Here is a 17,786-nt window from a genome sequence, read left to right on the forward strand (position 1 = left end):
GATGTTGATTCAAAGTAAGCTATGTTGGATAATAATTGGTTTCTTATTACGTCACAAGCAGCTAGTAGATCAATGTGGCAAAAGGGTATTGGTATTTCAGTTGAGTAGTCTAGAACTGTAGGTCTTTGGCAGTCTTTCTGCCATTAAATATGTTGTTAATATTAGTTTTATCTACTAGTAGCCTTTTCTTGCTGTTAAGCATCTACCTTTGAAGAAAATGTAAAAATGCTCTAGTCTAGGAAAATAACTAAGCCCTGTCGTGCAGTACAGAGTCATTTTTGCTTTACAAACCAACCAATTGAAAGTAGAAAAAGAAGATGCTCGAAAATATTGAAGATGTTCACCTAATCGTGGATAAGATTGTATACGAAACAGATCCACAACTGTTGGGAAACGGGACCAACATTACAGAACCTATTGTTTTCATTAAACCGCACTTTGAAGAGCCTCCTTATCACATTCTATTCATTTTCGTCAGTTTTGGGTTTGGAGGTACGTAAAAAATCCAACAACGTTAGTGTAAAAGGTAAATTTAAGTAAAAAATTCAAAAAAAAGCTTTCAAATTTCCGAAAGCAGCATAATATTTCCAAAAAATGTGAATTTTTTCGTTGCCGACAGTTTAGCTAAAAACATCTCACAACCTCTGTTGTGTTATCATTGACGCAACCATTGTCAACATTTTCTTCAACAGATTGATCATGTTTGATTAGCTGTGATCACCTATAGGCCTATGAACTGCCTCCATTTTGTTTTGTCTTTTGTTTTTATTAGTGCTTCCGGCATGCTTTTTATTCCTGTAATTTGCTTGATATTGTCAAAATATTTCGTTTTTGTCGTCATTTTGTTCGTTTGCCTTGCACCATCTCAGTCAACATTGAATTTTTCAACGAGTTGCTTCTTGCTATGTGTGCGAAATATCTCAATTTTCTGAGGTTAATGTTGTTAATCAAACTCGATTTATCGTCTATTTGTTGGGAAACAAATTCAATGTCAACTAGCCAGCTTTCTTCACAATAACTCATTTTAAAATAGTCATATTTAGGTTTGAGGCAAGTTACTTTTCATTACTGTGCGATTTAATTAATAAACCAGCCTCGCAGCAACTTCTTGATTATTCATTCACAAACAAGGCGATTGTCTCTCATTACGATTCACAATTAGGGCTATTTGACTTGCAGCCCACAAACTATAAAATATCAATGCTTTATTACACCATATCTTACAATGTTCAAGTTACGTCACAATAAACATACGTCATGCATAGAAGCTGCGATGCAATGCAGCCTATGTTTTCATGAAAACAACCCATTTTTAACTAATAGTATCTAATGGAAAACATTGTTCAAGTGAGCTGGGATGCATTGCAGTCCAGGATTTCATAAAAACAACGTATTTTCGAATAGTATTGGAGGCAAAGTATAGACTCACTAGAGTAAGCTAATTAATTAATTCAGCCAAAATTATACTGAAAACGTCTTTTTCTACAAAAACTATCGGAGGTCTGTTGTCCCTGCATTCTTCATGGACGAGCCGCCACTGTTTAACATAACTTTTGATTAAAATGTAGTCTATCAATATAATTATCCGTGCCGAGCTCTTCAACAAAAGGTTTTACTTTAGCAAGTGAAAACATTTGAATAAACTGTCATTAAATATCACATTGAAAGAGAAAACTTTTATTCCGTCTGTTGTAAAAATGGTACAGTACAATATTCAGTGTGAGAAAAACGAGTACCTCAAAAACTAAATTCCACAACAGACTGGAAGCTTCATGCAAAACTCAAAATCCCACCTCAGGAATCTCCCCGGCAATTAAAGTCAAGAAACCCCTTTGTGCCAGCTGCTGTTGAATTACTACATCCATTCAGCGATCATGCCATCAGCGCAGCACACTTCATGGAAGACAATTGGAATGCAGCGTGGTGTGCCACCGACACGAAACTACATCGTTTTATACCTCACCCGGTGGCGCGCCCCCCTGGTATGGACCTGCCTCGGCCGACTTGGGTCAAGCTCAACAGAATCCGAACCGGAGTCGGTCGCTTCCATTCCAACATGCACAAGTGGGGTTTGGCTCCCTCACCGGCCTGCGAATGCGGCGCGGAGGAACAAACTGCTGACCATGTCGTTCTCGAATGTCCGATCTATAAGGCACCAAATGGAACGCATGGTATAGCAACGCTGGACGAAGCTACACTCACCTGGCTCTCCATCACCTGCCCTGAAATTTGATTTGATCTGGTCTCAAACGATAGAAGAAGAAGACTGGAAGCAGCATATATAGATTTAGATACAACACAGATATCTAACTTTGTAATAAAAATACACAAGCCATACAGTTTCAAAATATTATTCAGTAGGTCGACGCATGAAAGTGAAAATAAGATAAATGCTAATAGTCTGGGAGCCTACGACAGAAGATTTCACCCCATAAGGTACAAAAGGTTTGACCCCTTGAAGTTACTGGGGTCAACCATGTCACTCACAAAAAGTATGGAAGATTGACCGCACCGGGTGGATCTGGACCCTAGAGCCCCCTAAAAAGCCCAAAAAGGGGGTTAATTTCACCCCATAAGGTACATGGACCAAACTTGGTGAAAACGAAGTTCTATGTCAGGACATCACAAAAATATCAAATCTAACAATATTTTCGAGTGGAAAGGTGATGTAAGACTCCCCCCAAAGTGACCCCCCAGGGGGTTAATTTCACCCCATAAGGTACATGGACCAAAGTTGGTCAAAACGAAGTCTTATGTCAGGACATCACAAAAATATCAAATCTAACAATATTTTCGGGTGGAAAGGTGATGTAAGATGCCTTCAAAGTGACTTCCCTTAATGTGACCCCCTCGGAAGGTTTATTCCACCCCATAAGGTACATGGACCAAACTTGGTCAAAATGAAGTCTTATGTCAGGACATCACAAAAATATCAAATCTAACAATATTTTCGGGTGGAAAGGTGGTGTAAGATGACTTCAAAGTGACTTTCCTTAATGTGACCCCCTCGGAAGGTGTATTTCACCCCATAAAGTACATGGACCAAACTTGGTCAAAACGAAGTCTTATGTCAGGACATCACAAAAATATCAAATCTAACAATATTTTCGGGTGGAAAGGTGATGTAAGATGTCATCAAAGTGACCCCCAGAGGGTTTATTTCACCATAGAGTACATGGACCAAACGTGGTCAAAACGAAGTCTTCTAGGGCACCACAAAATATCAAATCTAACAATACTCTCAGTTGGAAAGGTGATAAAAGACCTACCCAAAAGTGAATCTCCTCCTATAGTTTAATTTACTTCATCCCTTTCTCGAACCAACCTTGGTGTAACGAAAGTGCTATGCCAGGACAGTACGAATGGATTAAATTTAAAAATATTTTTATATAGGTTTTGATGAAATACATTCACAAGCTGTCCCATGATGCATGAAATGGAACTATAGCCTACTTTACAAAAAGTTTTTGTATAAATCATATTAAGTCAATCGAAAAAAGGCAACAGGACATGACAATACATGGCTTTGTAACACCAAAAACAGAAAGTACACAAGAAGCATATAGGCTACAGTAGCCAGAAAATTGATCCAAGATCTTGATACCACCACTAAATGTGGACTTAATCGAACAACTGACTATCCAAATCAAAACGTTTCGAAATGAATCATTTGGAACGTTAATTTAGGCAGTAATGAACATTTTCCAGCTGCTACAATAAATAACCTAATAAACCCAATGCAGTAAATTTTTGTTTAATGCCATTTGCTTCATGTCTCCAATCAGTTATCGTAACTGTTCATTCATAAACAGAGATTGTTTGTGTAAATGTAAACGGTCGTTTCTTTATTCTTCATTGTCACTGCTGTCGCTTTCACTTTCTTCATCTTATTCTTCAGATTCATACAATTCTCCTGTTATATACAGAGATAAAGCAAGCTGTCTGCGATGTACCAGCCCCAAGCAATGTGGTTATCCGCACGTCTGACACTGACTGTCTTGTAATTGGCTTAGGTTGCTATGGAACTTTTGATCCTTCATTAAAGATATGGATAGAAGCTGGCTTGCAAAGCAATAACACGCAGCGGTACATCAACATCAACCAGCTGCATAGGCCTACCGCACTTGGAGTGACGATTTGCAAGTGTTTACCTGCATATCATGCCTTTACAGATTCTGATTACACCTCGTCATTTAGCAGGAAAGGGAAAGTGCGGCCGCTAAAATTACTCCAAGGAAACCACGAAGCGCAGGCAGCTTTTAGCCAACTCGGACACGACAAAGAAATTAGTGAAGACACTATCATCGCCATAGAGAACTTTGTGTGTAACATGTACAAAAACAAGAAAATTAATTATGTCAACGAAGTCCGTTTACAAATGTTTTTAGACGGCTACAAACCCAAAAAAGAAAATGAAAGGATATCATGCATACCAGAAGCTACTGTAGATATTAGTACTCTACCACTTTGTTTACGAGTACTTCTCCAGAAGACAAGGCGCACACATCTCATCACAAGATGGTGGTTATCTTCAACTAGAAGTGAACAAGCAGCAACGTTGCTGCTAGAGTATGGCTGGAAAGAAGAAGGAGGTTCTTATAAAGTGGTGTGGTTTGAAGGTAAAGGTATAAAGCATCTTTAGATGTCTCTGCGTGGAATCTGATCTCATCCAGGAAAGTCAAGAAGAAGGTAAACAGCATTGGATGTCGCTTGGGTTACCCTTTATAAATATAAAACTTTCTCCTGGTCTATCAGTCGTTTACTTTCTTACTGTAAACATTAGCCAATAACTGGCTGTAAAGTTTCGTTTTAGGAACCTATAACCAATAGTTTCTGCAATCTTGAGAAAAATGCCTGGGTGCACTAAATAACAAATAAATGTTGAACTTTTTCCAGTTAATAGTAAGTTGCAATGTTGCATTATTCGAAGAAAAATAGACGTCTGTAAAAGATAATAAAATTACTATTGTATGTTACGCATATCTGTAGTGCATAATAGCAATTGTTTCGTACAGTCTTTATTTCTCTGTATATAACAGGAGAATTGTATGAATCTGAAGAATAAGACGAAGAAAGTAAAAGCGACACCAGTGATTGATTGATTGATTGAATCTTTATCCTCGAACTGGGAAAGCTTCTTGCAGAGCTTAATCCTGGCAGTTTCGCATACTTGTAGAGGCTTTGAATCACTGGCGCAGGCCCGGTCACCGAGATTGACTGAGTGAAGTTTCCGATTGTTGAAGGCTTGTTGTCGGGGAATTATTCCATCCATTAGATGCCGCTGAATGGAGAGCAGCCCTTAACGTGCGTTGCTCAAGCGCACACCCCGAGAGTCGAACCAGCGCCGCTATTGATCTTGAAGCTTCTTCGTTCCAGAAGTGACGCGCTAACCAATTGAGTTACCGTTTACATTTACACAAACAATCTCTGTTTATGAATGAACAGTTACAATAACTGATTGGAGACATGAAGCAAATGGCATTAAACAAAAATTTACTACATTGGGTTTATTGGGTTATTTATTGTAGCAGCTGGAAAATGTTCATTACTGCCTAAATTAACGTTCCAAATGATTCATTTCGAAACGTTTTGATTTGGATAGTCAGTTGTTCGATTAAGTCCACATTTAGTGGTGGTATCAAGATCTTGGATCAATTTTCTGGCTACTGTAGCCTATATGCTTCTTACGTACTTTCTGTTTTTGGTGTTACAAAGCCATGTATTGTCATGTCCTGTTGCCTTTTTTCGATTGACTTAATATGATTTATACAAAAACTTTTTGTAAAGTAGGCTATAGTTCCATTTCATGCATCATGGGACAGCTTGTGAATGTATTTCATCAAAACCTATATAAAAATATTTTTAAATTCAATCCATTCGTACTGTCCTGGCATAGCACTTTCGTTACACCAAGGTTGGTTCGAGAAAGGGATGAAGTAAATTAAACTATAGGAGGAGATTCACTTTTGGGTAGGTCTTTTATCACCTTTCCAACTGAGAGTATTGTTAGATTTGATATTTTGTGGTGCCCTAGAAGACTTCGTTTTGACCACGTTTGGTCCATGTACTCTATGGTGAAATAAACCCTCTGGGGGTCACTTTGATGACATCTTACATCACCTTTCCACCCGAAAATATTGTTAGATTTGATATTTTTGTGATGTCCTGACATAAGACTTCGTTTTGACCAAGTTTGGTCCATGTACTTTACGGGGTGAAATACACCTTCCGAGGGGGTCACATTAAGGAAAGTCACTTTGAAGTCATCTTACACCACCTTTCCACCCGAAAATATTGTTAGATTTGATATTTTTGTGATGTCCTGACATAAGACTTCATTTTGACCAAGTTTGGTCCATGTACCTTATGGGGTGGAATAAACCTTCCGAGGGGGTCACATTAAGGGAAGTCACTTTGAAGGCATCTTACATCACCTTTCCACCCGAAAATATTGTTAGATTTGATATTTTTGTGATGTCCTGACATAAGACTTCATTTTGACCAAGTTTGGTCCATGTACCTTATGGGGTGGAATAAACCTTCCGAGGGGGTCACATTAAGGGAAGTCACTTTGAAGGCATCTTACATCACCTTTCCACCCGAAAATATTGTTAGATTTGATATTTTTGTGATGTCCTGACATAAGACTTCGTTTTGACCAACTTTGGTCCATGTACCTTATGGGGTGAAATTAACCCCCTGGGGGGTCACTTTGGGGGGAGTCTTACATCACCTTTCCACTCGAAAATATTGTTAGATTTGATATTTTTGTGATGTCCTGACATAGAACTTCGTTTTCACCAAGTTTGGTCCATGTACCTTATGGGGTGAAATTAACCCCCTTTTTGGGCTTTTTAGGGGGCTCTAGGGTCCAGATCCACCCGGTGCGGTCAATCTTCCATACTTTTTGTGAGTGACATGGTTGACCCCAGTAACTTCAAGGGCTCAAACCTTTTGTACCTTATGGGGTGAAATCTTCTGTCGTAGGCTCTCGGTCTATAAGAAATGATTTAAAAACAGGTATTTAAACTACACCACATTGTAGTACTGCCGCGAGCAAAAAAATCTGCCCGCTGCTTGCATTGCACAGTAAATGTGTGCTCTCACACTGCATCGCAAGCAAAAAATCTGAAAGTGTGACACTGCACCAGCGCAGCACCACAAAAACTTTGAAAGTGTCTCAGTATACGTGTACAAGCGCACTACAAATACGATAGAATCTATTATTATGTAAAAGCAAATTTTGAACAAAATGTATATCAGTAACTTACAGAACTTGTCAACCACCTTTGAAAGCTCAGCTGAGCTGCTGTTGAAAGTTGGGTCCTACTTTATGTTGGCTTGCTCTGTTTATTTGGTATCTCCTTTTTTTGTACGTATATGCATGTGGCATTTTTTTAATCTTTGAACACCTCCCTAGACAGCAAAATCCGTGGTTTTTACATTGATTCAACCTCTGCGGACGTTGAATCAATGTAAAAATGACGGATTTTGCTGTCTGGGTCGTATCACATTTTAGACAGAAATTGCTTTCATTAAAATAAAATCATCACTGCACAAAAATCACTCTCTTCATATGTGACCTGCTGTAGCATATTTTCCTGCCACTAACCTATTGTACCCTAATAATTTTAACTAACGCGCCGAACAATTATGTTACCACATTGCGCGTGACTGCATATGGAATAAAGTTAACCTAATGGTAGCCTACTATTATCGTACAAATAGTAGTAAAAAACTATCCTGACGAACTGTCGTAAATTTATTAGCTTACTAAATTTTTGATCATTATGCACTAACTGTTTATTTTTGTTGCAAATCGAATGTTATTTTTGCTCAACAAATCTTTGCGTACATGTAGCCTATTATCGATATTGGAATCAAATTGCTATTAGGTCGATTGTTTTGCTGTGATTCTCGTTCTACTTATGCAGAATAGTGTTTTTACAATCGTGGAATCAATCTCATTCTTGGCCTGAAAAAATTGTTAATAAAGTAGGCTACTTTATCTCATTTGTAGAACGCACATGACCGAACTTTTTTTACTTGTAAAAGTTTAAATCACTTTCACTGTTGAGACAGGACGATTTTTGTTGATGTATTTTATGAAAGTCCTAATGTCTGTAAATTTTTCCATTTATTGTGGGAAATTCAGTTAAAAGATGTGTTTGAAATGTTATGCTAGGGTGGACATGGTCAGCATTGAACATCCATTGTTTACTGGGCTCCTATAACTTATTGTTCAGCTTTGCTGCGCATTCTACTGAGAAAATGGGCGAATTTTGTGACCGGATGGAAATGGGGCAGCGTCATCAAACTACCTTACACTGTTTTTCTTCTCTTAGTTGGCATGGCAGTTGCTGGAATAGGAATCGCCTTCCCTGAAGTGAGCAAATAAAAAGTAGGCGAGTCGGCTGTTGTTTCAAAATACAAGACAATCTAACTGCAAGGCCTGTTTGGTGTAAAAACTTAGTTGATATCTATCACGTATACATTATGACTTTCAGCAAGACTTTGAATAAAAATATGGAAAAGTGTGCCTTTATGAATTTTAACTTAAACGCTTTATCTGAAGTTTTTATGTTTTACTATTGGTTGTTCGTATCATTCCGAAGCACAGCAGGCGCGTATTTTTGGTTGGTGTAAAAGTTAAATCTTTTCACCTCTTGGCAACGAAGCCAATTATAGGTTTTAATGAGATCAGTAGCATATTACATTAAATTTTATTTTCAGCAAGTTCAGCCTTATTTGCTGACCGAAATAGATCCAGAATTATTTCTTCATGTTTTTCTTCCGGTGGTCATATTCGAATCTGCCTACGTCATCGACATTCACGTATTTTGGAGGTATGGACCTAAAGCCTCCGTAAAAATACTTAAATATCCTGTAAACTTCAAAGTTGTTTTCATTTATGCAATAGACTGAAGTTATTCATCTCCGCACGTCGTTCAGAGGCATGAGCAACCTCCAATACCGAAAGAAAATTGCTTAAATGCCCACAGTTGAAATGAAGATTTGATGCTATTGTAAATGCTCAAAAGAAAGCCTAAATTATTCATTAAGAAAGAATGAAAAAAAGAACCATATAACATAGCGTAGCCTATCTCTTACATTAACGTAGTTTTAATAAAGTTAAAACTGACCAAATGAGTGCAAGATCAAAATCTAGGCTTTTGCAGAGATAAATTAATTGTCAAAACTTGTCAATGCAACAGTAGCTTTCCGATAAGCATATTTGTAATCTGCAAATCGCTGCAGCAGATGAGGTGTTTTGACCAATCAAAAAGCAAGATTTAGCGCAGTTGATAAATTTGACAAGTAGCCTACCTGAAAAATTAGCATTCGAAAATTTGTACACAAACCTGATTTACGAAAACTTTTATAGCACTTTTTATAGCATTTTTAAAACTCGCCGTCTGATTCTTCTTAGGTTCGATTTTGACAAATATAATAATGTTGCAAAAAAAAAACTCAAACATTTCTCCGCGAAATTTTTCTCAGCCGAGATGAATCTTGTCTTCTGATTGGTCAACAAACCTCATCTGCTGCAGCGCCCTCCAGATTACAAATAGGCTTCCATTAAGAGGTCAAAGGAGTAATGTCAGACGCCTTGCTGGGCCAACTATGAAAACAAGTCAATGATTTTTGTTTCTACAGATCAATCGGACACGTTAGTCTTCTCGCGGTACCTGGACTACTCCTGGCTACAGGGCTCACTGCATTAATGTCCCTTTTGTTACCAGAGATAAGTGGGATAGATGACATTAGAGCGCGGATTTATGTTGCTCTTATATTTGGGGCCATAATAAGCGCAACTGACCCAGTGGCTGTTGTGGCTTTACTTAAGGAACTTGGTAAGTTTGGAGTCTAAAGTACGTTTTTTGGTGCTTTCTTAACAAGATTTTTCTAACAGTAATGGAAATGTTACGTGTTTAAGATTGCAAGACCTCATTTGCAACATTTCTTTAAAGAAGTATAAGTATGACCTACAGTGTACTGCAAGGATCCTTTCTTGGTTCCTTATAATTCTTAATTATTATGTTTCAATGTTCAATTCAAATCAATAATTTTCGCGGATGATGCAAACTTTGCAATTTTTAACAAGCGTTTAAAAACACTCTAAATGATAACCATCTATAAAAAAAAAGATTTTTATTCGATGAAATGCAATAAAAGCTCGGAAAATTACAGTAGGCTACAGCAAAAGAAACTTCATGCTCTTTAGTGAAACCTTAACCACTTTATATTGAACCTAGGCAGAAATGAAATGAACATTTTAGAAACCAAGTAGGCCTATCAAATATTTAGAAACCTATTTTGACAACAGACAAGTTGAATGTGCATTTTTCCTATTTGCACATCACCCTTTCTACAGTTTGCAGAATTGTTAATGTAGGCCTACTGTGCTTATTGCAACTCTGGGAATGATGTTCTTTACTTTGCCTTGTTCTTTTCAAAAATACAATTTTCCATCCTTATTTGGGATAAACCTTCCGGCACTTCACCTGCATTAATTTAAACTATGCAGAATATTTTTATTATAGCTTATTTATTTTCTCCATTGCAAAATGCAAAAAAAAAACTTCTTATTCAATAACTCAACGATCTATTTAATTTTAAATACTCTGTTTTCATTAAATCTGCTCACAATACGTCATGATGAATTATCCGATGACTTTAAAAACTTAATTGAGTTTCATCGTCACAACATATGACAGAAAATTACCTACAGAGTTGCAAACCCAACATAAATAGGAAAACGATAGACCGAGCTGTAAATCTCTGACCCCATATTCCCACAGACTTAAAAACAATTCTACAATTTTTTATACACCAAACCACTTTCTCAAACATTGCAACAAGTAGGCCTAGCATATTGGTTATTTATATTTTTTTAACGTTTTAGATTGCAACCATGATTTTGCCTTGCCGTTGTCAGTTATCATTTCTAACTACATCTGTTTATTGTTCTTTTTTGCCTCCTATCAGTCTTATCAATAATCTTGCATTTTTTCAGTTATCTTGCTTACAACAAAAGCCTGTTTTAAAATTTTCATTATATTGCAACCTTTCCAATGCATTAGGATGTCAAAAGCACCTGAGCATTATTATTGAAGGAGAAGCGTTACTTAACGACGGAGCAGCAATCGTGGTGTTTAAGATTTGTCTTGATCTTTTGAAATCCATGACTCCCTTCTTTGAAGATTTAACAGGTATTTCTGTATTTGTCTTTAAAACTGACAATTGCACTTTTTCCTTAATGTGCGTTCATTGCTGAGTTTCTAATTACAGTGAGTGATTAGAAGCTTAGAGTATACCAGTAACCTTCTGGACTGTTCTGAGTTATATCAATAAGATTTTATTTTAGACATCTGGGTAATGAGTATGGAGGTGAAAAACTAAAAAAATGAATTATTGTTACCTGCTTTTTTGACTTTGCAGAGTAACTTGTGATATTTCTAAATTGGTATATAAGTTATTGATAAAAAAACAATGAAAGGCAGATTTTCGAAACAGATTGATATGATAAAGCGTTGATTAGAGAGTTTGGATTTTACTATACTAACAGTGCAAGCGATAATTCTTAAACAGAACAATCTCACCCCAGACACAAGAAAGAAATAACCAATCACGCGTTTTACAGGTTGATGTCTTTAACCCTTTGCTTTTCAACGTTTTTTTGGAAATTAACTGCTCAAGGGGGGGCCGTTTTTGGATCAAATTCAATCAGCTGTTACGTGTTATCCGCTGATGCTATTTCAACAGAAGTTGCACTGGTGTAAAAGCAAATCATTTGTCTATAAGTTTGAAAACTCATTATTTTAAAATTTTATATGTTAAACTTGATATTTCAATTTTTGCAAAGGTACCCAAAAACGACAATTTTGATTTAACTTGCCGCCTTTAATTAACCGTGCTAATCCGATTTCATGCAAACTTCTAAATAACAAAGAGCTCGATCGAACGCACGAAGTGTGTGTGCGGTGTGCCGAATCATTGCATTGATTAGAATTTACGACTTGCGAGCAAATCTTATTGTAAGCTACTCACTGATTCTAAAATAGTTACAATCAGAGTAATAGTGTTACACGAATTTGAAAAAAACAAAACTGCGTTTGTTGTCTTACATTTTTATCCTAAACTAATGCATTCCGAAACTCATGGCTAGCTTCTAGTTTTATGGAACCAAATTTCTCATAAGTAACACCTTAGCCTGCTTGAATAGCTGTTTACATCTTCGTTTGTGTATTTTAGGTCTACAATTGAGTTTGTAGTATGAATATTTTTAGTAGAGAGAAGACAATTGAACAAGTTGTTGAAATAATCTGAAATTTCTAAGTTCAAATTAGGTGCTTTTGAAATTGTGGATTTGTGTCAAGTCGCATCACAAATATCATGCAGGCCACATCATAAGTCATTTCGCTTACGGGTGTTTATAAACATGACTCATAAATTACATCCACAAAAAATACAGCATTTACATCAACAAAGCTAAGTTCGAAGCTCACTTTTTATTGAAGATTGTGTCAATCAATTTGAAAATACATTTTTAGTCAGCCAGCGTCGAAATAATGCAACAGCGAATTGAGGAACATGCGTAAACAAAGGAAATGTGAAATAACCCACAGTCAGCAAATCTACATAAATTTAACGTTTACAAATGTTGAATCAATGTAAAAGGACTGGATTGCTGACTGGGTCCTTATTGTTTGAAGCACTAAAAATACGCGTAAAAGCGACAACGTCAGCAAGGCAGTGATTATGTTTCTGGCCAAAAAAAAAATAACGTTTGACTTCAAAGATAAAAATGATTATAACGAAGCTTCAAAGTTTGTCGTAAAACATTTTACTGAGATACAATAAACATAATCATTCTGTGCCAGATTGTGAGAAGACTTCCTAGATTCTTTCCAACCATTTGCATGATTGCAAATTATTTTCTATAACTTTACATTGCTAAAAAATGGCTTCTTTGTTGAAACAACGTGGCTACAATTCTATAAAAAATTCTTAGGCCTACTACATTGAAGTAATGAAATTTTTTTTGTGATTTTGCTGATGACGTTTTACAATATCCGAGAAGTAAAAAATAATAATGATGAATTATTTTACAAAACCGTGGTTTGCAAGTGCTTCACAAAAAATTGTTGGGGGAAAATTTACTATTAGACGTAAAACGTTTGTAAAAGAAAATTGTCGGTTTACGTATTTATAATGTTTATTGCGCTGTTATCGAATTATAAACTGCCTGTAGGCTATTGTCTACCTTTGTGGTTGCCGGCCAGCTTAGAGCAGCATGCAAACTAAGCGTTTGTGGTATTTGCATCGTGTTATGATTCTCGAAAATTTCCCACAAGGTCTTTATTTTTATCGTGATATTTTGTGCCTCTTCTGTCCTAAACTTGAAGTTATTGTGCAGCACTATCCACATCGGTTTTTAGACTCAGTCTTCATTGAAAATCTTTTGTGTGGTGCATCATTTCAAGTAGTGTCTTCCCCTAAACTGTTACACAAATCGCCCAGAACCAGGTTGATTATTATGTATCTTACAGCAGTTGAGAGCCCGTTATTGTATGTGTGGAATTATTACTGTAGATGTCTGACTAAATTCATGCCAAAGTCGAGCAAATTCTGCTTTCGGGATCCTTGCCGTTATTTACTGTATTTTTTGTTGATAAGTTTAGGCAGCATTTTTCCAAGATAAATGAAGACATCGGTATTGTTCGTCACTTAGATTTAGTTTTCTCAGCATTATTTATTCATTCTTTGATCCACTAGTTTGTCCCACTTTTGGTATAATCGGATCGTTTATAAATGGCGGGTCTTCACAATAGCCGGCCTCTTATACATTGGCGCAACGTATTCAGATGTTGAATCAATGATGAAGAAAGCTGATTTGTTGTTTGTCTTATGTGACGCCTAAATTTATGCCTCGTCTACAGTACAAAATATTTTGTAATGTACATTGTGTACATTGTACATTTTGTTTGTAGGCCTACATTACAAAATATTTTGTAATATTTTATTATCATCTTTTGTAATATTTTATTATCATCATTATCATTATCATCTATTATATTATCATCTTATATTATCATCTTATTATCATTATCATCATTTTATTATCATTATCTATCATCTATCATCTTATCATTATCATCTTTATTTTGCGCTCTTTGGAACAAAACACAGTGCACTGTGAAACAAAAATACAGGACATAACAACAAGTAGGCGACATAAAGCAGTGAAGGGACGCCATCGAGTTAGCTGCTACGTGTAAATGGAGCCTATCTCATAATTTTGAGTGTATCTCACAATTACTGTTTGCAAAAACGCTATTTCTCCGGCTTCTCCCAAAAGCATTTGCAGTGATACATTTCCTCAATTGCAAGTTTTGTCAATGAGAGCATTTCCATAGAACGTTTATTTCGAAACCAGGTTTTCGTGTCTTTATCCAAGAGAAGATTTCTTATTGTAACGTTTTTTATTCGTCAATGAATATTATCTGCTTGAAACAACTGTTTTGAATAGTTTGTGGCCTCCATAGCCTACTGTTTTGATCGTGGATTGCTATTCTTCTTTGTAGAGCTGATAACGCAAAAAAGCTTGCTATTATTGTTTCTAATTAACAGCTTTGCGATCACTGGCTTTTCTTTGCAGCATAAGAAATAACGCGCTTTGTATTATTGAGGTCAAACCGTGGCCTGGGTCAAACCAAACAAAAGAAAGCAAGAGGATGCTTCTCTCTGCTCGCGCATATCGATGCACGAAGCAATTATGAGCTTATGGCTTGTCATCGCAATGTAATCCATTTCACGCTTTGCTGGAAGTTAGCTAGAAACAGCAAAAATTCACCAAAATCTTGAATTTACAAGAAAACTACACAACTTTTAGCATCAAATTTAATATCATCAGATCCGCCTGGCAATTTTAGGAAAAGTCAAGAAAAACCAAGTGCATGGCGTTACTGTGCTTCAAATAATTAAAGGAAATATGAGGGGGGGGCCAAATCTGGCCTCCCTTTGAGGAGCAAAGTGTTAAAACACTTGAAAACCGAGTTGAAGAACTATTGTACTTAAGTCCAAAATACGACTTTAAGATAAAGCTAATTAACGCCCTTTCAACGTTGTTTAATATTTTATTTCTATGCAAAACACTCGCGTGTGTTATTGTCAAATTAAGCCGTTTTTTTTTTATTTTTGAATTAAATCTTTCACGGGACAGGCATTGATCATCATAGCCTACAACATATTTTTAGTGACAATTCAATGTCTACAAAATGTGACTGTGACAGTAGTTCTACAACTCAGGCCTTCAATTGTTCGATTCTGATCACGTTTCTGCTGTGAGCACATAGCCTATTACTTGCTGGTGTTTCAGCTACAACCTATAAAAATTATTACATTACATTGCATGTATTTTGGTCAACAGCGTTAGACACCTTTCGAGTGATTATGCAACAATCATTACTTGGGCCGGTGATTGGATGGGCAATGGCAAAAGTTGGAAGTTTTATCTTACAAAAGATTTACAATGACGCCCTTGCAGAAATCACAGTCACACTTAGTTTCACCTACATCACGTTTTACGTTGGGGAAGTGGTAATTGTAATACTTTTTACAATAAAGCACTTGTTTGCAGATAATTGCACTTTGCATGTATATTTTAACTAGGCTATTGTGAAATCTTTCTTAGAAATAAACCTTTCCGTTTCTACCACAATAAGTTGGCTTAAATATTTTTCAGCATGCTGTTGTGCTAGATTAAAATGATTTCTTAAGTAACATTTAAAAACTCTTTGTTTTGTAACTGAGTAAACTATTTCATCCACAGAAAATGCATATTTGTGATAAATATTAATGCAATGCTATATTTTAGTTGAAAACTTCGGGTGTACTTGGAGTTGTGGTGTTCGGGTTGGCGCTTGACAGATCTTCAATAACACCACAAGTCGATCATTTCCTGCACAGGTTAGAAACGTTAATCGATAGTTTCAATGGTACAGTTTGTGTATGTAGCCTAAATATTTTACATGTAGAGTGAACAAAACCACAATATTGCATTGCGTTTGAACCATTCTTCAGACTTGCTTTCCATTTTACGTTGTCATATCTGATATCACGCTATCTGCTTTGTAAAGCGCTGAGGAGCCAATAGCAATATAATCAAGAGGTTGCAAAAAATTTGACATCATTTGAGAAATAAATATCTCAAAAAGTATGTACTCCAAGCTAATAAAACTTGACAGCTACAAGGATAAACATATTAAATTTCATGAGCAATTATCAACTCAAATTGTCGTTTGCACGCTATCAATGGCACAACACATGTGTTATCGGTTTTCAAAAATGTTCTTAAATTTCGTATATAAACGATAATTGGCAAAGTTGCAACACTGTAGGCCTGCATTGTACAATGATGTCAATTTTTTTGAAACATCCTGTATTATTATTACTATCGCAAACATTTAGTTCTGAAAAGCAACATTGCGCTTGGCATTATTTACAAAATTTTATATGATGTTTCATCAAGCAAAGTTGATAAAACATGAGGGTGAGGGTGTCCAACAGATCGTGGGTGATGAAACAACTGGCGAAAATGGATGAGGCCCATTGAAACAGAGTAGTCTGTCGTCTTGGATACTAGAACTTGTCATTTTACTATTGCGAATTTGTATACGTCATAATCAACTTAAGGTTTATTAATTGTATCGAGAGCTGCTTCGCAATTTAAAAACTGTTTGCTTTATTTGTTATTTTTTTCGTTCACATCACAACATCCTCCATTTCTGTTCTCAGGTTTTGGGAGATGTTGGCTTATCTAGCCAATACCTTGATTTTTGTGATTGTAGGAGCCATCATCACTCAATACTTTAATAACTTTGCTTGGGCAGATGTTGGCTACCTTTTCTTGTTTTACTTAGGTCTTACTGTGATCAGGTGAGTTTCAACTCAAAGTAATCAACTTCGGATAAATGAATTTGTAGCTTAAATTATTCCACAGTGCAGGAATGTTTAAGGTAGATCATTCTTCAACTTGTTTATATAGACAATTGTGACTGTAATAATTATAAACCAGCGGTTCTTAAACTGGGGGGCACGCCCCCTTTGGGGGGCGCAAAAGGTTCACAAGGGGGGCGCGAGCGATGTCAAACTATGTGACTAAACTCATGTGACTAAACGTCGCGTAATGAAATTTTGGGGTCGTTATGAAATAGTTTAATTTAGTCTAGTGCCGGTAGGTTGTAGTCTTGTCAATTGACCGCATTGACCATGATGTCAAACCGCAACCGTCGGTATGAAATGTCGAACGATAAAATATAATCAATCGTAACAATTGATGCATTGTTACGCTATCATTGCTGTAACGTGCTGACCAAAAGTAACCTTACCGCTCGCAGTATGATTTCAAAGTAGCCTAGCAACTAGTTTCTGAAGGAACCTGGACTAAGTTTAAAGTAGTTACTGTACAAGATTAATTGAGTATGGATCAGTGGTTAGGTTCCGTAGATTCATGTGGTAGCAATGTTTAATAACAATGTTCAACAATGTAACAATGTGGTAACAATGTTTAACAATGTTAATTAATTTGTAATAAAAGTTTATCTACGGAATACCTGAAAGCCTCCAAATTAAAAAGGGATATTAACGCGGATGTCCCCATAATGGGGTCGCATAGAAATATATTTTTCAAAATGGGGTCGCAGAACAAAAAAGTTTGAGAAGCCCTGGTATAAGGTAACGGCATCATCGAAGTAGCCTATAATTAACTTTTCGACTTTGCT

The 17,786-nt window shown here is 36.4% G+C and overlaps 1 protein-coding gene across 1 annotated transcript in view; it reads left to right on the forward strand.

The window, feature by feature from the left end:
* The first annotated feature begins 113 nt into the window (after positions 1–113).
* Positions 114–17,786, forward strand: part of LOC145776348 (sperm-specific sodium:proton exchanger-like) — a 46,811-nt gene continuing 29,138 nt past the window's right edge. The window contains exons 1-8 of the mRNA XM_082587743.1: positions 114–492; positions 8,247–8,386; positions 8,734–8,846; positions 9,658–9,854; positions 11,085–11,213; positions 15,434–15,603; positions 15,881–15,972; positions 16,801–16,941. Coding sequence (XP_082443869.1) covers positions 318–492; positions 8,247–8,386; positions 8,734–8,846; positions 9,658–9,854; positions 11,085–11,213; positions 15,434–15,603; positions 15,881–15,972; positions 16,801–16,941 — 1,157 coding nt within the window. The 5' untranslated portion in view covers positions 114–317. The remainder of the gene's footprint in view (positions 493–8,246; positions 8,387–8,733; positions 8,847–9,657; positions 9,855–11,084; positions 11,214–15,433; positions 15,604–15,880; positions 15,973–16,800; positions 16,942–17,786) is intronic.

The sequence above is a fragment of the Aplidium turbinatum genome, chromosome 8, assembly GCF_918807975.1.
Source record: "Aplidium turbinatum chromosome 8, kaAplTurb1.1, whole genome shotgun sequence".
NCBI classification, from domain to species: Eukaryota; Metazoa; Chordata; class Ascidiacea; order Aplousobranchia; family Polyclinidae; genus Aplidium; species Aplidium turbinatum.